Source organism: Melopsittacus undulatus, chromosome 1 (assembly GCF_012275295.1).
Source record: "Melopsittacus undulatus isolate bMelUnd1 chromosome 1, bMelUnd1.mat.Z, whole genome shotgun sequence".
In the NCBI taxonomy this organism is placed as follows: domain Eukaryota; kingdom Metazoa; phylum Chordata; class Aves; order Psittaciformes; family Psittaculidae; genus Melopsittacus; species Melopsittacus undulatus.
In genome coordinates, this window is record NC_047527.1 from 53,327,207 (window position 1) to 53,349,971 (window position 22,765).

General features: G+C 38.3%; 1 protein-coding gene across 1 annotated transcript in view; it reads right to left on the bottom strand.

The window, feature by feature from the left end:
* Positions 1 to 22,765, bottom strand: part of PIEZO2 (piezo type mechanosensitive ion channel component 2) — a 292,868-nt gene that overhangs the window by 15,372 nt on the left and 254,731 nt on the right. Inside the window, exons 34-46 of the mRNA XM_031052912.2 lie at positions 22,542 to 22,640; positions 20,002 to 20,110; positions 18,958 to 19,023; positions 15,452 to 15,618; positions 14,053 to 14,228; positions 7,930 to 8,097; positions 4,986 to 5,375; positions 3,364 to 3,622; positions 2,687 to 2,869; positions 2,296 to 2,548; positions 1,429 to 1,561; positions 824 to 971; positions 494 to 708 (exon numbers count right to left, since the gene is read on the bottom strand). Of these exons, the coding sequence (XP_030908772.2) occupies positions 494 to 708; positions 824 to 971; positions 1,429 to 1,561; positions 2,296 to 2,548; positions 2,687 to 2,869; positions 3,364 to 3,622; positions 4,986 to 5,375; positions 7,930 to 8,097; positions 14,053 to 14,228; positions 15,452 to 15,618; positions 18,958 to 19,023; positions 20,002 to 20,110; positions 22,542 to 22,640 (2,366 nt within the window). The remainder of the gene's footprint in view (positions 1 to 493; positions 709 to 823; positions 972 to 1,428; positions 1,562 to 2,295; positions 2,549 to 2,686; positions 2,870 to 3,363; positions 3,623 to 4,985; positions 5,376 to 7,929; positions 8,098 to 14,052; positions 14,229 to 15,451; positions 15,619 to 18,957; positions 19,024 to 20,001; positions 20,111 to 22,541; positions 22,641 to 22,765) is intronic.

Consider the following 22,765-nt stretch of genomic DNA (forward strand, 5'->3'; position numbering starts at 1 on the left):
GGGAGGAGAATTTTTGCTCTTCAGAAGAGGCATTGGTTTTAGACATTCCTCAGTGTAAAGAGATTTAAGTCCACAGTTCACACATTCCAGGAAAGTGGTAAATTATAAATTACTCTGAGAGAGACATTTTCTACTCACTCTTCTAAGCCAGCATACAGCAGTCTTGGGAATGGGGAACAGAATCAGAAGCCAATATTGTCTCAGAGGAGTACTCTAATCACTCAGTTACAGGCAAGTTCTCTTTCACCTGCTTGCATTTGGCCTAAATTGAGAATATTTCTGTACATACTTTATATAATTAATTCTTCCTTAAACTTATGTTGGCCACAGTTACTGCTGTGGACAGGCACTCCAACATTTTGGTTAGGAATGAGACCAAGAAGAATTCTGCTTGTGATTCCAAAGCTTAGCCATAACCATCCCAGATTTAAATACAAACAACTTGGTAGAACATCAGTATTCAACTTGTATTGTCTGATTATAAGGGTTGTACCTTTCTGTCACTCCAGGCAAGATAAAGAACATCCAGAAATGTATTCCAAAAACAAGGATGACCTGGAAGATGACCTTTCCCATGACAGTCTTTTTGAGGTAGAGTGCTCTATCTACCACCATGGTACCAAACTGAATAAGCACCATCACCAAAAATGCCTCTGGGACCTGGTCCTCTGATAATGAAGAGGTGATATCTGCTGCTGCAGAGTGTTTCTGAAAAAGAAAATATAACAGAGTGGTCGAGGAAGGAGGACACTCATGTGATACACAGCATCTACAGCATGTAAATCCAACTGAGGATTTACAGATAGACACCTTTGTGACATACCCCAAAAGCCCAAAATCCAAACACAATGATAATGAAGTCCACTGTATCTGCGAGGAACATCAGCACATACACATCAGTCACTGCACTGTAGTCTGGATGAATAAGATTGTAGAAAAACTGTCTGATGGGCACATACACTTGGAGAGTCCTAAAACAACATAGACCGAAAAGTGATTTAACAGCACTGTAACTTGCACTGAAGAAAAGAATGGCTGGGTGTGATATGACTAATGTTTCTAAAGATAACTAAGATCTACTCTGATAGCTTTCACAGGGCTTTGTAGATACCAGTCCCTTGTTCTGATTGCTTCTAAACCACTGTATTAGCGTTTGTTCAGTAGAAATATGCATAGCCTACCAAATTCACACAGGATATTTAGCTTTTTTATCAGGCAGATAATATTTGAACAACTGCTGATTTGTCTGATGTTCAGCTGGTGGGACATAGAGTAAAAGCATCTGCATACAGTGAACTGTATATGTACCCATTCAATCCCTTGAATTAACAGAAGTGGTATAGTAACTGCTCTCTTTCAAATTCGAATTTACTCCTTTACTGTTTGGACCCTTTTCCCCAAACCCACGCAGCTCTTCACATTGCTCACTTTTTAATTGTAAAGGCCTTGGCTTTGATCATTTGTTCTCTCAACTTTTCCATAAGAAGCTCTTTTCTAGATTTTTGCTTGATGCTTAACACACTGCTTCCTTTCTGGCTGCTGTTTCGTGTACTGGTACTTCCTGAAAAAACAGGGAGGAAAAGAGAAGCTAATTCAAAATCAAAGTTTAAATACAAAAACTAGAAAGTAATAAATCTTTAGACTTCCATCCTTTATATGAGTCCTATATTAGAAAGAAGCTTTAAAATTAATTCTTCACTTTTTTTCCAATATGGCAAAATCTTGAAAGCACCCAGTAAAGGTTTAATCACTGACAGATCAAAACTTGATCAATAACTATAAAAAGAGAAAACTAGTGACAAAGGCAAGTATTTGAGTGATCTGACTCAGTCATTTCAATTAGTAATATTCAGGCTAGAGTAAGCCTGTCCATTTTACAAGATGGGATAGGTAATCTGTTTTGATATTCCTAATCAAAGCTTTTTCTTACTTCAAGTATGATCAAATGTAGATATGAAAAATGCATATGCTTTGCATTCCCTCTAGCTGGAGATTATGCTGAATGAGAAATTCTGGATCTGGGCCACACTGAGCATTCCTTTCCCAGCTTTTGGATAATGTAATTTTCAAAACATAGTGAATCACAAAGTATGGCTCTCCATTTGAACTTTAAGAAGGCTTGGAGTATGTTCAAACATGAGGATACTTTGGTTTTTATCCTATTTCCTCATTGAGGAGCAGCATCATTCAATAGCCTCTGGGATCTCCAAAGAAACTGTCACAAGGTTTCAGCAGGATGATCCTATGGAAAATGAATATTTGCTCTTCAAATCCTAGAAATGCCATGACTTTTACCTCTCTTAGATCTGTGTGAGGAGAAGCTGGACCTGTGCGAAAGCTGTGATATACTGCTAGAGCTCTTCCTCCTGATGGCAGTCTGCTGCTCAGGGAAGTGGACATGGATGGATTCCACTGATGCTGCAAGATTGACAGATTTCAAAGAGGCAGAAGAGTCCCTCCTGCCTCCTGTCAGGGAAAGCTCGTCGTCAGTATCCTCTTTATTACTGGAGTTGTCCCCTTTCTCATCTTCATCCCATAATCCATGGCACTATTGGAAAAAAAAGAGAGCATTTCAACCTTGTATTTCTAATAACCACAGAAGTGACTGTCCTGTACCACGAATGACTAAAAAAAAATAAAACTAAAAATTAAATATAAAATAAGAAACTACCAGAATTCAGATTACCTTTAAAATGGATCTGTGGAAGAATAAAGCAAGGAGCTGAACAAGATCATAGTGCACATAACCCTCTTTTTTCTCAATGCCAATAATATTGGGTGGATGGTAAGGTTTATCTTTTGTGTAATCCACATGTTTATTCCAAGGAAAGAAGCCAAACTGGAAGAAGTATTTGATGACAATGGCCACCTGTTCAGAAACACAACACACTTGGGGTGTTTTATAATCATGGCAGGTATGAAAGCCTTGTGACATTAAAAGGGGAGAAATACATCTATTTTGGCAGTTTTATGAGAAGATAAACAGGGATATTAACTGCTACAGAGAAATAACAGTTCACATTTTGTCTGTAATAAAGTCAATCAACATCACCAACAGATTATTCTCAGTGGTACCTAAGATGCCACAAGCACTGTATACTGTCTCTTGATTACCAGTTATATAGTAGGCATTTGCAAATGGTCTGTTCTTGTGATAACTACTTTACATGCCAGGAAGGATATTATTCCTCATTGGAATGAATAAAACACAAACAAGACCATTTTATGGCACAGAAATTGCCAAGGACTTTAGCAAATATTTCTATTCATATGAAGGACCAAAGGCCCCCGATTCTAGCGATTACAAAGATCACAACTCAAATTTTCTGTGCTAGAAATGGGGTTACAAAACCAACAGCATACCTCTGTGTAGACAATGGCTGTCATCCAGAAACGTTTGCTTGGCCGAGGAACAGACAGCATGGCCCAAAGGAATATAAGGATGGGAAGCACCAGGGTTATCATGGAGGCAGAGATCATGTGATTAAGGATGATAACGAAATAACACACCATTTCTGACCGGGCCACCAGCGTATTGTACAGAGCATAAATAAGAAGCAAGACTCGAGGCTGACCAACATAGAACTTCTCTGACTCCTCCAGCTCATCGTCATGAAACATCCTGTGAAGAGCAGAGTACAGTAAATGAAATTAACATTAATTTCACAAGAGCTGCTTTTTAAATTGCTACTAATTTTCCCTTTGAAAAAAGTATAAAAATCTGCTCCTGAGTTCTATGAGAAAAAAAAAAGAAAAAAAGGAGATTTGATATTATAATCAAATTGCCTGATTCAAAGCTCAGAAAACAAGAACTTCAGGCAAAATAACTGTTCTGTTTTTCACTTTACTCAGAGAGTCAGCCTGACCCAAGATTTTCTACAAGAACCACTTTCCTACAGCTGCCCAACCAGCATATCTCATGTAAATCACACCATGCTGGTGTGGCCCTGTCTGGATACATATCTGATTTATTGCCATAGATGGGAATTTGCAGAAAATCCAGAGATCCATCAGGAGCTGTATGCTATGAATACTCCTGTGACATCAGATTAGAACATAATAAATGCCCTCGAGCATTAATGTCTACTATCGTCTCCCCCTTACCTAACTCATATAAATATAAAAGGCAGCAAGAAATGATTAATGACTTTCAGATACATTCCACAATTCTCTTTGCTTAATCATAAGGAGTGCACTGGCCTGAGAAGAGATCTCACTGAAAAGCAAAAATGACTTTGGAAAAACAGGATAAAAGACACTGCATCTACAAAGTCAAATCTACACAGCCTCTCTCTCCAGATGCAGTCCAGATGCAGGCAATTTCTGAAAATTATTTCTATGGTTTCAGAATTTGTCCTGCATTCAGGGAAGCTCTTCCCTAGCTGAGTCAGACCAGAAAGAAAAGGAAGGAAAGCAGAGGCACCATCCCCACCTCAGTGCTGGTTGTGCTACTGAGCACAGTATCTGAGAAGCGAAGAGGGGACCATCCTATCCCTTATGAAAGTAGCTAGCAAGGTGGTGTCTCTACATAGCCCTCAGCTCCTACTGACTTAAATAAAAACTCTTCCAAAGGTCAGAGTTCCCCTTACAGTAATCCAAAATAATTAAAGGAGAAATATTTTCTCAGATAGCCCTGGAGGAAACCTATTTGAAATCACAGCTGCCTGGAGGAGCCCTCTCCACAAAGGATATTTAGAAAAGCCCTTGACCCCATGACAACTGAGCTCAGAAATCCCATGCTAATTGGAACAATGAGGTGTGGTATCTGGGGAGAAAGAAGAGTCTTTCCTACATGAATTTGAATAATTTTAGAAACCTGTAATTAGAACAACTGCACACACAGGAAATGTGTTTCTTAAATCAAACTTAGTGCAAGGACTGTATCAGAAACTGGGGGCTAGTCAGAGACAAAAACACCCAATTTAAAGTAATGACAAAACTTCACAGGCTGGAACCAACAATTTTTCCCTGTCGAAGGTCCTTACTTGTTCAGAAGCAGCTCACTAGCCGTAAGCTCGTGTGTCAGTGGAGGGAGAATCGTATCAAGTTTGTCCGTCCGACTATCGTCTGGGCTCACCATCATGAGGCTCTTACCAGCTGAGTCATCTGGGGAACCAAAGGGAAGGTGTTCAAAGCTGACAGCTTTGCTATAGGAAGGTGGAGCTTCTGCATTGCTATCCATAGTGGAATACAAAGGCACATCGGTATCAGGAGTATATGCAGCTCCTTCTGAACCCAGGCTATAATCTTCCACCTCCTCTTCCTCTGGCCTTGATGCTGAATGAGGTCCTTCCTCTTCATGCTCCCCTTCTACCTCCTCAATGGTTTCTGTCGTCCCCTGACGAGAATAGAGCATGGTGACCTGTGTAGGTTCACTGTCAGAAACAGATAAAGAGAGAGCTGAGGCTTACAAGGCTCACCATCAAACAAAGTTTGTTAATTGTACCTTTACGTAGACAGCTGAGCAACCCCATTGTGTTCCCAGGCCTTCAAAAGTCATATAATCTGATAGAAAATATATTGTCATGGTCTCCTTTTACACAGATGGACCATCTGGGTTCATCTGCCCTCTGAATGACATCCCAGGGAACTCATGGTGATTCGCTGTCTTTTCATCAGCAAAGGGAAAAATAATATCACCATCAAGAGAAACTACACTAACTTTCTGAAAGTAGTTGAAACACTTTGTGGCCAGAATCAGGACTTGCTATTACATCTGTTTGATGTAATCATTCACTCCATGGTGAATGATAGGCAGCGATAAGGTTCCCTCTAAACATGGTGCTTTTAACAACCACTGTATGGGTGCTGTATACAACTGGAACTGAATACACACATCAACTATGATTCCAGAAAAAAGACAACAAAAGAACAAGTAAATTGCTAACATGGACAAATACAATCCAGTTTACAAAACTGTTCCAGGCTATTTTGCTTACCTTTATATTGTCCTATGTTCTTCAATACAGTTGTCTTTTTTACCTTACCAGCCTTTTCTTCTGTGTACCTATTTTCTTTCTCAGCTGTTCTTATTCACTCTGTTCAGTTCTCTACTTGTCCACTGTACTTTCACTTGGCTTGGCATAGAAACATGGAATCACAGAATGTTTTGGGTTGGAAGGGACTTTAAGAATCATCCAGTTCCAACTCCCTGCCATGACCAGGGACACCTTCCATTAGACCAGGTTGCTAAAGGCCCCATCCAGCCTGGCCCTGAACACTTCCAGGGATGGGACAGCCACAGTGTCTCTGGGCAACCCATGCCAGTGCCTCACCACCCTTACAATAAAGGACTTTTTCCTTATACTTAATCTAAATCTCCCTCTTTAAATTTAAAACCATTACCCCTTGTTCTATCACTACAGGCCGTTGTAAATAGTCCTCCAGATTTCTTGTAGGCTCCCTTTAGGTACTGGAATATGCTCTAAGGTCTCCTCCGAGCTTTCTCTTCTCCAGGCTGAACAAGCCCAACTCTCTCAGCCTGTTTTCACAGGAGAGGTGCCCTTCTCTGGACCCACTTCAACAGGTCCCAGAGCTGAATGTATTCCGTAATCACTGTCTTAATGCTCTGTGCTCTGCAACAGTCTCAGCTGATGTAAATTCATGCAGCTTGGTGACTCCAGATGGGAATCTGGATACAATAATTTTAAAAATATTTTCTCGGCTTTGCTTCCACCCTTTTCACCCCTCACAAGCATTTTTGTATCTCTTCCCTCAAGCAGCACTCTTCATCTTTTCAGTGTCAAATCCAGTCGTCCTCCATAGGTTAGACAATAGCCATCAACTTAGTGGTTTTTGTTGGATGCATGTCTTTCAACAGAGATAAAACTAGATTTCACGTAGCTCTTATGAAATGAATGGGGCCATGTTTGCATCTAAAGTGCAACCTTTTAAAGAAATCTGGCACTAGTAAACCTGGCTGGCCCTCCCATCTCCTGCCAAAATTGAAAATTAAGTTCCATCTCTTTTTCTTTTACACTGCATCCAAACTTACTGTGGCTACATTAGATCACTTTCTTACTAGCAGGCTTTTAATTAGAACATGTAACACTATTATTAGGATCTGTGTTTTGATGATTCATGGTAGCACTCATCCTGGTTAAAAGGCAAAAACCCTAAAATCCCTACATTTCAAAGTTGATCCACACAAAAATTTGTAAAACATTTTAACCATTGACTAAGAATGATATAATGTGCCATAAAATGTCATATTTGTAGCATTTATAATAGTAGTTGAAACACTAATTCTAAATGTCATATTAGTACCTGTGTTTTACCTGCTTAAAAGTGAGTGAATGGCCCTGAACAGTTTTCTGTTCTACTGAATATTAATAGTATTCACTATCTTGTCATAGCTGTTTTCCCTTTCTTAGTTCCAACACCGTACAGACTACAAATCAATAGTAAATGATCAAAACATATTTAGTAATCTTTCCAATATGGGGAAAACAAAAAATTGAAAGAGCAGGGCCAGTGTTTGCCTATCTTAGTTTCTAAAATTAGACATTTAAGTCCATATTTAGGATAACTGATTAGCTGAGAAACTTCACTTCCAGCTTCCAATTTTAATATGAACAATCATCATCTTGGTAGCTGCAAATCGGACTCTTTTTTTTAGCTGAATAAATACAGACTTTAATGTGGTTTCAGACAGCCAATGTAATGTAATGGAACAACTTTTAAAAATACACAAATTAAGGATTAAAAAAAAACAAAAAAGGAATAAGAAGTGAAATAGCAAATGAGTCTTAGATTATGACCCTGGCTTTGAACCTCAGAATCGTGCCACAACACAGAAGGGAGTAAAGCTTTCATTAACCATGCAAACCACTCTGAACACCACATATCTGCGAACGCGTATTTATGTACACTGCAGTAAGTATAATGGTAAGGGTAAATGAGTGAACAAAGCATGCATGAGTTAAGCACCTTGACACTATACTGCCACTGTCAGCTGATGAGGAGGACATATCCATGCTCTGCATTTTACGAAGCCTAGGTCGAGCGCGCTCACTTGTTTTAGGAATAGTGTCTGGTCCATCTAAATCATCAAGGGTTGACTGCCTTGAGAACAGCATGGTTGCTTCAGTGTAGCAGCTAGCAGCGCAAACAGTTATAAAGACAGTGTTAAATACAAAATGATACACATGGTTCATTAAACAAATATGCTTGCCATGCAGCAAAACATTGACACAGATGAAAAAGGTTCAGTGAGAAGATAAGGATTTGTTTAGAGTCACCATATAAACATGCTTCTATGCACAGATTGCTTATGGTCATACTCATATAGGGGCTATAGAAGGCTAACAGCTACCAATTCACTGTTCAAAGAGATATGAAACCAACATGATGCTCTACATGCTTTCCAGGGCACCAACTTGCATATATGAGGGCTTTATTTTCCCCTGAAATTTCCAAATTCCACAAAAATGTTTTGGGAAGTGTTCTCCTCTGTACAAATTCTATTTTTTAATGATATACTGTGCTGAACCTTTTTACACAGGTACAAGCCAATTTCCTAAAAGAGCCTTTAAAACTGAATAAGCTCATATTCCACAAATAGAAAAATAGCTGTCAGACATTGGCTAATCCTCTTTCCAAACCAAAGAGCCAAATCGGATATGTTACTTAGCCAGTAGATGCATGCCAAATATAACCTACTCTGCATGGGATGGCTTTTATTTTGATATTTAGTAGTAAGCCCCAATGACTCCTTCCAGAAGATTTCATTTATTTCAGTCACAGCTTAAAAACTATTTCAAAATTGGTAACATGCATATCTTGATAGAAAGAAAGAACAGATACAATAAACCCTTATCTCCTTTCACTTATCAAATACAACAGGACAAAAGAGACATACACCATACATTGATACATATATGTGTTATTGAAGAAAAGAAGAACTAGATGAGTTATGAGAAAGAAAGTACATAATTAAATACAAGCTGATAACATAGCAACAGGAAAGAAGCAAATACATTAATCATATATGGTAGGTAGAATAATTATCTCTCTTATAAAATGCAGATGTCTATGGAATAAGTTGAGGGACCTGGTGTTTTAACACATGCAATGACCTGCCTGAGTCTCTCAGGTAGAATGAAAAGAAAAAGAACCCAAAAATGCAAGATTTACACACTACTTTTCTTCTTTTGAGTCCACCTGTGTTAAACTTGAGCACTGGCAGCAGGGAATTTGCTTCCTTGGCAAGCATTATGTTTGTCCAAGGTCAGAGAGGATTGGGAAAGAGGTCAGGAGGGAAGTGCAATGTCGTTTTCCATGTTACTTTGGTCTAGCTAGCTTAAAGTGAGAAAAAAAAATCTGCTGGCATGAAGTGACATTTTACAATTGTTGCCTTAAGAAATATGGGTAGGAAACCAGCAAAATATGTGAAGAAGCTTACACTCACTGATGGTCTTTTTTGACAGAATGGGATGAGGCTAAAAGCATACTTTGTGAATAGAAGAAAAGCATCACCAAGATAGCAAAGGTAATGTGAAATACTTTCTTTAAAACCAGTATTAATGGCAGAGCACCTCTATCCTGCCAGTTCATTTGGCCAAGACCCTATACATGCCACTTCATTATTTCTGTGTGTGTGCAAAGGCATACAAGCATCCTCCAGACAAAACCTGGAGGGCTGTCTGCATGTGCAGGGTTTTGATGAAGCAGCAAATGCTGCTTCCTATAGGAACAGGAGATCCACCCTAGAGGCCTGATTCAGAAGCATAGAGATTGGTCAGAGCTCCATGTTACTGACTCCATGGTGTCATGAGGGAGCAGGTTTCCCTTGCACATACACCTATGGTGTATAGCCAGGCTGTACTATCAGTGAGGTTTTGATGCTAAAATACAGGGAGATGGCAGTAAGTAGATGATCTGTTTCTGCAAGTAGATGATCTATTTTTTGCTTTCTGTGTGTTACAATGTTATCCACATGATATTTTACCTCTCAAGGGCTGAGTTTATTCTTTTCAAGAGCAACACCTCTTACTAAGATGTTGAAGTATTTTAAATGCAGACATAGTTCAGAGTGAACCTTCCAAGGGCCTTAAGCAGAACAGCTGTTAAAATCGAAGGAGCACATGCCTGTTCATATATTTTCACTGAAAGAAACATATGCCAGTTTCCTTCCAAAACATGTGATTTCTGACCTGGGTCCCAGAAAAATCAAAGGAAAAACATCTATTAATCCCATTGGATAAAAAACATTTGCCCACATGGAGTCCCTGCAATAATTTGACTTAAAGCTGTTTTAAATGAAGGATGAATGAATCATCAGAAGGATTACTGACTGAGCAGCTGCTCTGTATCCTTGAATGTCAGGAGATGTGTATGAGATGACACCTGTAGTATCATCTGTATAGTTTTTATGTACTTTAGGAACATGCTTCCAAACATGGAGGAAATGCGAACGCCAATAAAGTGGAGAGATTTACACTTAGCAAACCTGGTGTTGACTCAGTCATTGACTATCACATAAATTTAATCCAAGTTTATCTTCCTGAGCAACTTTTCAAATTTGTGTCCTTGGAGACCTTGAAAAGCATTAGCTTCTTGAAATCATCCAAGCACTAGGTATTTTAAATTGACTGTTCATTAAAAGCTCAAGCATTTTCTATAAAGTTGATCAGGTATCCATTTAAAATGGGGATATATATAGCAGAGACGTTTTTATCCTCAGTGAGTGGGAAATTTCTTACTTTATGACTTCCTTTTTGCTAACCAAATTTACCCTTCCCGGAGAGTTTATTTGTTTAAGCAGTCACTTCCAAATTTTCTTTTTTTTTTTTTTTCCTGTTTTGAGTTACTGACTGCCATTACCTTTATTAATTATTACACTCCCAACATCTACAGGCAAAAGTCCCAAATAGCTCAAATCATTCACGGTCCTAAATCAGACCAAGATCCAGCCCCAAACTGGAACTTTCCTTTCATACTTTCTCTTGCCTTCCAGAGCAAACATTACTTCTCAGGTACTCACTATGACAAGCCCTATTCTCACATCTGCTGAGGGAAGCACAGCTGAAAAGTAGTGTCCATAAACACTCTGTTTGCTCTTACAGGAGGATCAGGGGATCCTTCCTTTAGCTCCTATAAAACCCTACACAGGTAGAGTTGGGAACTGAATAAGTTGTTGTGATTAACAAAAACTGATACAAATGGAACTGGATACAATATTCTTGGATATTCTGAAATCTGACTTAGGACCTGCATCTTGCTGCTATTTCATAATCATAGACAATCTCTCATAAAGGCAGCCAAGTGGTTTTAGTAAGCTCTCAACCATGTTACTGACATTCACAAGCTGTTTAACCTAATAAGTAGTTCATCAGTCAAATGGAAAGAGCAGCGAATGCTCTACCATGCTAGCTCCTGACCCTTTTTGGTGGTGTTCCTTAAAGAGATTGTTAAAGTTCAACACCAGCCTCTTCTCCTTTTGGCTCACTTGAACTTTCGCACTGTGCATTTAGGATACATGAGAACATTTATACATAAAGAGAAACAAAAAATCCCCCCCAACATTATGAATACCTCATTACACCTCTAGCTACTGTATAGAAAAAAGACTAAGAATAAATGACAACCTTACTAAAAGAGAAAATCCCACAAAGGATACTTTGCAAAACAATTTTTAGAGCTTTATCTAGGCTAAGCATGACATCCCTGGATAGAACTTACAAGGATTAGTCCTGAATTTCACAAGAAATTTACAGTTCCTACAGCTGATCAGAAGGGTTTTTCTCCCTGGAAATTAATGTTCAGAGCACTGAGCAGATACCTACAGGGATTCCTGTTCTGATACTGAGGAATATATATTATTATAGTAGAATAGCCCTGTGTACTTCCAGACACGCCCATCTTACTCATGGACCTAATGTTTACTACAGAATTTTGTGTATGGCAACCAGAACGATGGTTAGGAACATCTGCCCTTTCCCGAAGTTTTCCATTGCGATCCCATATTCATGATCACAGAAATCTTTAGATTTAATTAGCTGGTTTTATATCTACTGGAAATCATTACTTTAAAATATAAAATGCCCTTTTTCCCTACAGGCAATTCAAAAAAATCATGCCAGAAAATCACATGAAGTTTAAAACACTTCAAATTTCTAAGAAAGCTCATAAGCAATCCCAGGAAGAGACATGCAAGGCTGCCCCAATAAACAGATGGCGTTATCATTCAATCAGCAGACTCATTTTTGCTTCCTCTAATTACAGGTCATTATTATTATAGCAGATGTGCATAATTTGTAAATACTCTCAGTGCAAGAATATTTGATTGTTCATTACCAGAAAGATAATTTGAGATTAGATGAATCAGTCATAATACTGCCTTGCTATTCTTTGTCAAAAGGTCCTGACAGTAACACATGGGAAAGACAACTTTTTCTGTTGAAAAGCAGCTCTGCAGAATCATTAAATTTGAATATAAGTTTAAATAGATTTTAAATGTGTAAGTATTCATAAAGCAGTGTAACAAATGGGCAGTTATTCTGAGAAAAAAACCCTGTAAGTAGAGCTTAACCCTGGATTCCATCTCACTGAAGAGGCAGAATTTACATGTGAAAAAGACAAGGTTTTGGGTTGGGTTTTTTTTGTCCTTTTTTTGTAATTCATTTTGGAATTGGCTTCCCTTTGCTTCTAGTTAAAGTTCTTGCTAACCTGTTTGTATAATAATAATTTCTTCTACCTATAGTAAACAGTGTGACGAACCAAAAGCTATTTAATGAAAGCAGGACTGATATTACTATTCTTTCTTTAGGTGAGACTAAACTTTGTGGAGTTAAATTCTGCCCTGCAGATATCCAAGTGGCTCCAAGTGAGCTGGTAACAGAATTTGGCTATCCATTTTTCTCACGTCATCTGACTCCTGTAAAACTTTGAGACAAAACACAAAGGTGTTGCTTAGCTGGGTAGCTAGCCACCAGAAAGGTTCGCTCAGATTTGCTGTTTTTACTGGCGTGAGCCTCTCAAAGGCCACTGCTGCCTGTGAGGAGCAATCTGTGAATATTCTGTTGAAGCATAGTGCTCACAGGCACGCTCTTACACTTACTCTTCAATAACATCAGAAAGGAAGACAAGCCCTCATTATTCTCAGTCAGGTAACATCTAACCATATGTCGTTAGTAAAAGCTAAGCATAATTTACTGTACAAAAAAGCTACCAAGTTTGCTGGGAGTATCAAACGTAACATGGTACTGCCACACTTCAGAGAACAGGAGACAGTAAAATGCAAGAGATTATGGGACAGCTTGATTTCCAAAGCTCTCCCTTCTCCCTCTCATGCTGAACAACTTCTGCAGTCACTTAAAAGTCAAGAACACCAGAGACATGGTGGGAACAGGCTGTCTGTGTAAGACAAGGAAGTGAATGTGTGTGCCTCTGTGTTCATGTAGCAGCAGGAGCATGCAGTAATTTTGGCAAGGGACTTGATGACATCCGTCTTCAGAAAAGAATGAGGAAGGTGGTTTTCCTGAACTAGTATGGGTATTTGATCTACAAACTGTGTAGCTCTGCTGGACTGCAAACACAGCAGTTAGGAAATCAGGCTCCTTAAATGATCTTTGGCCTGTGTATACAAGAGGTGGAATTTGTTCTCTCAAAACCGTATTCCCTCTCAATGCAAAGCCTTTTTTGATATGTGGGCAACAGACAACTATTTTACAAAGATAAAATATCTGCAATGAATGATCGTTCCCCAAACTCCATCCCTGAATTCCTAAAATACTATCCCATAAGCATCCTCAGCAGGCTCTTATTTTCCATTATTTTTTACAAGATCAGAACCTCTGTTAGTGACTCCTAATTCTCAGGGAAACAGAAAGCAGTGGAATATAGTCATACAGTGTAAAAGGAGCTAAGCCAACAACTGAGTCCAACACTATAAAGGAATAGTAACATTATAGCAGACTTTTCACTTTTAAAATGGCATGGATAAATCAAAAGGAGGATTCAACATTGGTTAGAAAGTTCATTTAGACATTATCTAGAATTACATCTATCCCATGATCCTTCTATCTTTCACAAAATAAATTAAATCAATACCTGGAGATACTATCACGAGAAGCTGCTGAATCTAAACTATCCATTCTTTCAGATGCTTGCAAACCAGAAGCTTGACCAGGATTTTTATCAATTGAATCCAGTCCTGACTCTTTAGAAAGTTTCATCATGTGGTTCTGGTAATACAAATGGATGCTTTCTCGCGTTGGAACGTTTCCCTGTGGAAAAGAGCAGAGGCAGAGGAACATGGCAGGGGGGAGGCATATTCTTCGAGGAACTAATTTCTTCAGTCATTTGGCAAGGAACAGATCAAGGACCATGCAAACAGCTTCATAGTAAAAAACCTCCTACTCATAGCTCCTTTTCAGAGTGCAAGTCAGACTCTGACTTAGATTACCATAGCACAGGCTTGAGTTTTCAAGCAAAACTAGAGCAATGCAAGTGGTTTCAGGCAATATATAGCCAACAAAACTCTGCTGGGTGAACTGCAGATCATTCAGCATAAAAATGAGATGTGTGCTGGAACCGTGACACAACCTGTACTCCAACAGCTTTTGAGATATCTCTTTTACATAGCTTCACTGACTCTAAGAACAATCGTACATCCTAGTAGTGGTCAGTAGCAGATATTTTAGACAGAAAAAAACCAAACAACCTAACACAGGTTATGTTCAAAAAATATTTAGTTTTTCATTAGTGTCCCCAACTGAGAATCTACTATTGAAGTATGGATAGAGTTGGAAATGAAAATACACAAAAAAGACCTTTACTCTTTCTCTGTGACTTCAAGATCAAGCAAGTTCATTAAAGGATGGTTTTTCTAACTGTCAGCCCAGATATGGGCACAGAATCAAGTCTTTCTGACTATTATAATGCAATCAAAATTCTGAAGGTGTGTCATAGGAATGAAACTCAGAATTTTATAGCTTGTTCTTGGGCAGAAATACGTCCAACTCATTCCACTGCAGTTGCATTGACCTCAGAAGTTGTAATGAGAAGACTGCTATTCTTGAACCTTAATTTTTCTGACTTATAATGAACCTTTATGCAAGGACTTTTCCCAGATAAAATAATAAAAGCACTCTAAGACACTGCCTGTATTTCCTTTACTAATATTACTAGTTACTACTATTTCAACTCTCTACACTGTCCCTAATCAAAAACTTTCAAAATCTGAAGTTTTATCAAAATAAAATATCTCAAGAACAAAATCTGAAACTCAGGTTTTTCATTAGATTTGTTTGCATATAAGCTGTGTTGCTTCTTATTTATTGTTATAAAACAGCAAGCAGTAAAAGACTCCAGACCCATTTTTTTAATGCACATGTAAGTGAGATTTTTGTAATTTTGCTCATTAACACAGTGATCTGAAAAGACAGCTTTTCATTTGTCACTGAGCTGGAAACGGCATTAACAGGCAAAAAAAGACCAAAGGCCTTACCTTCTTAATCTCCCTGGTCAGCATACAGCGTTCAATTCTTAGCACAGTGGAGATATCAATGTGTTCTCTTGAGATGGAATTAAGCCAAGCTGTAAAACTGTCTAGTGTTGCCAGGAAAAGGACCCAAGTGAACTTCAAGATATTAAATATCCTTTTGATGATGTTATCTAAGGGAGAGGAAAAGCAAAAGAGAGTTAATGAGCTCAAATATCTTTTATTGTATTTCTACTAGGAGTTAGATTAATTTTTCCTTTATTATCCAATAATAATAACAATCCAGGCTGCAAGACCCTGACATAATAAGGAATCTCTGAAGACAGTTGGAAGCCTTTTGCCTATCCAGGCCATCTTCCTGCCTGTATGTCTTATCATCTGGAATCCTTTTCCATCCTGTAACTCCCTGGTCCTGCAATTGCTACTCATATAAACAGTCCCTAATTTTACAGACACTGTACACAGAGGTCTGCAAAATGAAACCCAAAGATCTGGACATCTCCTGAGAGCTATTCAACATCCCCAGCTCCTTTGATCTCAACAGCCACTCAGCCAGCATGTTGAGCTGAACCCATCTGTACCTGTCTATTTACTTGTGCGTGCTTCTCTCTGCACAGTTTGCCTTTTGTGCTTGAACCTTGCTGAGTTTTAAAGTCTAACCTGCCTAAACAGTCTTTAACTCCCTCCTAGCTTTCCAACCACCTAAATACACCACTCTCTATTTACTGTTTCCCAAGTTTCTCTTTTTTTTAAATAGGCTACACTGTGTCATCAGCGATCTCAGATCAACTAGACCAACTAGGACAAATTATATAAATCATTTCTCAAACATGACTCTTGCACCATTTTGCCAAAACAGTACATGTTCCCATGAGTGGGCCTTAACGACAATAGTAGTTTTAGTTTGTTCTACACAGCTGTCCCATGTTCTTATTTTAGTAGTTCCCTTAGCATTACCAACTGCATTTCTCAGCCCCAACCACCACTTTCAGTATATTTTTCCTTTACTCACAAACATGCACACCACACTACATAGTGTTGCACAAATACTAAAAAATTCTTTCCAACTAGCCAGTTTCAGAGTTAGTTGTACCTGCTGGGCTGCAAATCCCAAAGCATTTGCTAGAAAGATCGATTTCAGAGTAACCAGACTAAGAAATAACAGAAAACTGTCCCTAATCTACATGCAGGGAAAAAATGTTTGAAGCAGATACTAAGGAGCCAACCAACCTATGTGCTAAACCATAACACTTTCAACAACCTCACTTCTTAGCTGTACCACAAGATGGCATGCAAAACTGTGGAGTGCACATTAGCTCCTTAGAAAGAATGCAAAGGTGAAGCTATAATAAAGCAAAAGCTTTCCTACGGAGGAACATGCATGTGTGTCTGGGTGTGCAGGCAGGGTTGCGTCCACATAGGTGTAGAGTGAAAGTAAGGAAGAAAACTATTAGTGGTACATTCCTCTGAAGTGGATGCTGAAATGGCAGTATGTACTATTTATCTGAGCTATGCCATGGAAGTGGTCTGGTCTGGAGCATCTAGCTCCCTTCACTTGCTCATACAATTATTTTAATAATATTTTGACCTTTTTTGATTTTTTCCTAGGTCATTTAGAATTAAAGATATTTTATGATTTATCTACTTATTCACTCATATTTCAACATGAAGATCTTGAAGCTACAGGAAATCTTTTGTAAATTACATGTAAGGCTGCTTCTACTTCAAGAACCATTCATTCCCTTCAAATTCCAGATAATATTATGAATAGGTTAAAAGAAAAGTATCACTCATACACAAAAATACACAACACATGAATGTCCTCTGTTAACCCACACTCTTCCTCTCTGTCTTGGGTGACATGGTTTAGTGTGGGGTGTCCCTGCCCATGGCAGGAGGGGTTGGAACTTGATGATCTTAACCTTTCCAACCCTAACTATTGTATGATTTTATGATTCTACAATATATAATTTCTACTACTGACTTTAGGAGAATCACAGCTTTCACATTAAAATTATGTTTATTATTGACCACCACTGGCATGCCATAGTCTCACTACAGTGCTTTGCCAAGCACTTCTAGTCCAATCTGAAAGGTCATTTTTCTCTCTGGGATGGAGGTGATGTGGTATACATTTTTAATGATGCTGTAGCTATTCTGGCAGCTTTGCTGTTCTCAAAACTTTTAAAAATAATCTTTTGGGGATCAATTTCATCTGAACATCTTCAAAAAGGGAAACATTTATGTTTTGAGGACTGTTACTCTAACTCAAAGGGTCAAATACAGAGAAGGCTTCTCTCTACCCGAGCATGTAAGACAGTATTTGATCTAAGGTTAATAATGATACTAATTACCAGCTACTTTTTCCAACCATCTTCATTAACAAATTTTACGCAGGAATGGTCAAAGTATTTCAACAAAAATGTAAATCATTCAAACTGACTATTTCCAATATAAATTAATTACAAACCTCCTTCTCTTTCCCTAACTCCTGTGTAGCACCAACAATATTTCCCTAGAAATGTGTTTGAGTGATTCACTTCAGTGTTTTAACACAGGTAATTGTGCTGTCACTAAGTAACAAATAAAAAAGCCCCCAGACACCACCAAAAAAACCCTACAGGAATGCAACTCTTTTATTTGAGACTACTGCTCTTGCAAGAAAAAAATTACATTTCCCACATCCTTGTAACATCTTCCACCCTGTGGCTCTCTTAGGGGTACAATTCTAACTGGAACTGTGGGAACCTATTTTAAATAGAGAAGAAAAATAGCTTTGAAGAAAAAGTCTCCCTCAAGGTAAGCCACGATGAAGGCTTACTTAAAATGAAACTCAGTTTTCTTCTTTTCCTCCAGCTAGAAACAAAAAGCCAAACACAGATTTATGATCTATTACACTTCTTTGCAGCAAAACTTTTGATATGGGCAAGGTCCTGCAAACTGCTGGCATTTCTTCTCTTGTGTGGATCATCCTTACATCTGATTATAAATAAGAATGTATAAGATTTGGAGAATCCAGGCTTTTCGAGAGTGTTGCACCTTGCTGCATGGGTGAGTACCAGGCAAAAGCATTATATTAACCTTACTAAAACACACTGGGAAAACACAAGGTCTTTGTGCTAATAATACCATTTCTATCACTCAAAAAGAAAGGAGATTTTCACACAGGGCTATATGCAGTCAGGACTGGAAGGTAAGATTACGTGTAAGTTGTCATGTAAGTAAATTGCACATCAAGTAATCAAGTCTGAGCCTACACATGTACTTATTCAAATGTGTAGAGAATGAGTACAGTAGCTAATAGTCCAGGAGTGGAAGTTCATATCCTCAGGACTTGTAAATCTGGCAACTAAAAACCCAGAAGTAGTTTGGAAGTCCTCACTACACATTAGAGTGGATTGTATGGCTTTTATATAAGCCTGGGATCACTACAATGCTCTGTCATATGTTGCTCATGCCATCAGACACAACTGCATTGTAACAGCAGAGAAACCCTCCTTCTGCTTTCATACCTGGTCCATCAGATTTCTTCTTGACAGGTTCCTCCTCACTATCTTCACAGTCCGCATCAGTACCACCTATTGAAAACAATGAGTGAAACAGTGACACTATAGAAGGGTGTGTGCAAATGCCATTCAAGCTAGAAAATGATACAGTCACTAAGCAGTAGTGATGGGTCCATTACCTATCACTGTAACAGAAAGCATATTTCCATTTCTAAAGGACTCAAGTGAGGGGACAACCCTGTTAGCAAAGGTGTTCATGGATGATCACCCCTCTTGTAATTTGTGGTGACATTTCTTACTAGATAGGCTGCTGAGCAAAATAATTTGTTGGTTTAAACCCGGCAATTTCTGTTACACTGTTTCATGTGATGTATATTTACAGGAAGAACTGAGGGACAGACATACGACTCTTCCTCTACCTCCTTCTATCTCATATGTAGTAACTGCAGCTACAGCTTCAGTGGCAGCAGATGCTTTCTCTTGCAAGTACTCTACTTCCACAAATGTTTTCATACAGCTGATGCTTTCTGCAATGTGTTGAGTCTTACTATCTGGCAAAGTTCTGGGCATGTGTCTTGCAGCTCCATTGGAAACACATATATTCCCCTTTTCTCTTCTCTAGTGACTTACTATGAGAGTGGTGAGACAGTGGAACAGGGTGCCCAGGGAAGTTGTGGATGTCCTGTCCCTGGAAGTGTCTAAGGTCAGGTTGGATGGGGCTTTCAGCAACCCAGTCTAGTGGAAGGTGTCCCTGCCCATGGCACGGGGGTTGGAACTAGATGATTTTTAAGGTCCCTTTCAATCCAAACCATTCTATGATTCAGTGATTCTCCTTTATCTCCCCCAATGAACACTGTGTAGAACAGAAGAACATAGCTATGGCTGGCCTTGGCTGGTGCAGGGAGACAGCCACCCAAAGATAAATGGATTTTTCCAGTTCCTTGTCAGAAGTGAGAGCACCTACCCTCTAAATCATAGCTGCCTTTCACTACCAGGAACAACAGGCAGTCTAGTTAACACTATGTTTTTACAATGCAAAAGTCTACCTACCATCCCCAGATCCTTTTCGCCTTCGCTTCTCTTTCCCAAAAGTTTTCTTCTCTTTGCGCCTCTGTCGTAGTGCTGTTTTAGGGTCAGTAATCCAGGCCTGATAAACAAACTGGAAGGAACAAACTTATTTATTTCAAGGTTCTTCATGTTTGAGAGTAAGCCATAGAGTAAGCCACAAGCAGGACTATATAGCTTGAGTAAACACATTCAGATCTGCAGGGGTAAAGAAATATTTTGAATCCCAACTCAAACACCTCTGCTGCAGATCTGCTGAGTTTTTCATGTGCTATTTTTGCAAGCATAAAACCAAATGTGCAAACACTTGTGGGTGAACCAAGTTTCATTAGAACCCACAAAACATCATGCTCTGAACTTTGTGAATTAATACCTTGTTGTCTTTATGGGCTACTTCACCTGAATCTCTCCATTTAATCCTGCATTTCTACTTTATAATTTTACAGGCAAGATGCAGAGTAATGGAAACATTAAGTGCTGCAATTAACTAACTAAAGCATCAAAAGATGTAGTGATATCTCAGTACAGGTATTTGTGCTTGTACATCTTTCATATTTTAGGTACTTTTATACTCACTTGCAGATCCTAATGGAACATTCAGATTTGCTGTCTATGTACCGTACCAAACCTGTCAGTCAGAAATTCCTCAAATTTCATCCTCATTTTGACAATGGCTCCCTTTGTTGCTTCAGATAAGTCAGTTATGAATCCTTCTGCTACTGGTTTTCCAGTTGCAAAATGAAGACAGTAATACTTACCTATATACCCAGGGTATTTTATGAGGCCAAATCCTACTCACAGTGCTTGCACAGATCAACAGTCTGTTGACCTGTATGACTACACGAAGCATAGAATTGGCCTAAAATATTCATAAATGCTATAGCAATGGATGAAAGAAAAAAAGTAAAAAAAAATAAAAATACCCTAATGTAACTTTCGAACAGTTCTGCTCAAGCTGTGAAGGAAGGTTACAGAAAAAAAGAAGTAACATGCATATCTTTTTTTCCTATACAACATAAAATGTGAAAAACAGAGATCAAAATAACTATCTTCTCCACATCTCTTTAGGACAAAAGATGCTCCTTTGCTCCTTTTATGGTTTTAATTGAAAAATGGTAATCATCTTCATTTGGCACTACATTGTCTTCTATGTCTAAGCAACACAGGCTGGTAACAGAGAGCAGGAAACACAGATGCAGGCATGAGCACAAAATAAAGCACAGTAACAAACCAGGTCTATTAATTCGCAAGACAAACATGCAGACAATGACACCACCACACGTGTATCTCAGGGAACCTGGAACAGTCCCTCATAGGACAGAATGGTAAAATTTCTCTTTGGTTTATTTCTATATCTTAAATTGGCATAATACAAATTGCTTTGGAATATTAAAAGAACTTTAAAAAAACTGTCAAACTGACTTTAATTTAAAAGAGAAAAATACTTTTTTTTTTCTGTTTTTTGAATTCTACACCAATGTAGAAGAAAAAATAGTTTGGTACTGTTGATAAGAAGATGATCTTCCAAATGTCTCAAGATCTGTACATTTACTTTTATATGTCTACAAGCAGCACATGATAACATATGTGGCATCACATGTACTGGTTTCTCTTTGCTTTGTAATAGGTGCTCTCTAATGAAGGCTATCTGGGGGAATGTTAAGTGAACTGGTTATCTGGGTAACAGCTAAGGGAACTAATACTATATCAACTTCTGAAAAACAGAAACTGTCAATATCTGCTGAAAACCTGTATGCTAATCACAGGCATAGTGTGAATAAAGAAATTAGAGGTAAGATGCAGACTTGGAAGAGGGTAGAAGATTAGAATGAAGAAACGGCATTGGATTAATAAATTTAATGTAACTAACTATGCTAAAAAGTGAATATTCTAAGAGGTGGCCGGTGCATACATATGTATTATTTTAGATTTTTACCACTGGACAAACTTTAAATGCAGCAACTTTTATGCTTTGGAGCTGCTACACTCAATCTGTAATGCTCACTCCTTACAAAAATCATGTTACATATATGGAGTGTGAAATGATACACAGTGCTTCAAAGGTAGGAAACGCTAAATGTATTCCAGGAGGACAAGAAAGAAGATGCACAAATCTTTTTTATGATTATAAAGGGCAGAGAAGTAGAGAACTAAAAAAGAGTTTGGAGTAGAATGTGTGTTTTACAAACCTTTTACCAGCTATCTGAGATCAATCACCATCGTGTCCCCAAGATACATGCAACTTGATGTGACCATCATGTATAGCAATATCAGAAGAAAACAAGAGTTTGGGTCTGCATTTTCTCTCTGGGGCTGTATTTAAAAACAGAAAGACCTCTTCTCTTGTGGCTTGGCCACTGCAAAAGTATGAGTTGTATTGTATTTGCTATGAATAAAACTTTGGCTGTCATATTTTTTTTTAATCTTTCATAGAAGAGGAAAAATGCAGACCAGGACAAAGGTATACACTGCACCAAGAACTATAGGATGGGTCACATACTGAGCATTTGCAAAATCTCAAGTACCTTTGCTGCTTTGATTAAGTACTGAAGAATAGTTTTGGGTAGTTTAATGATAGACTTTGGCAAGGCTAAAATGGCTGAAGCAAATTTCCCAATAGCTCTCTATAAAAAAGGACAAAGCAATAGCAATTAGTAGGAAACAAGAAAATGTTAATAAAAATATATACTAAATTATTTTATCTAGATTATTAAGAATGAACTTGCATTTATAGACTCCGATACGATAA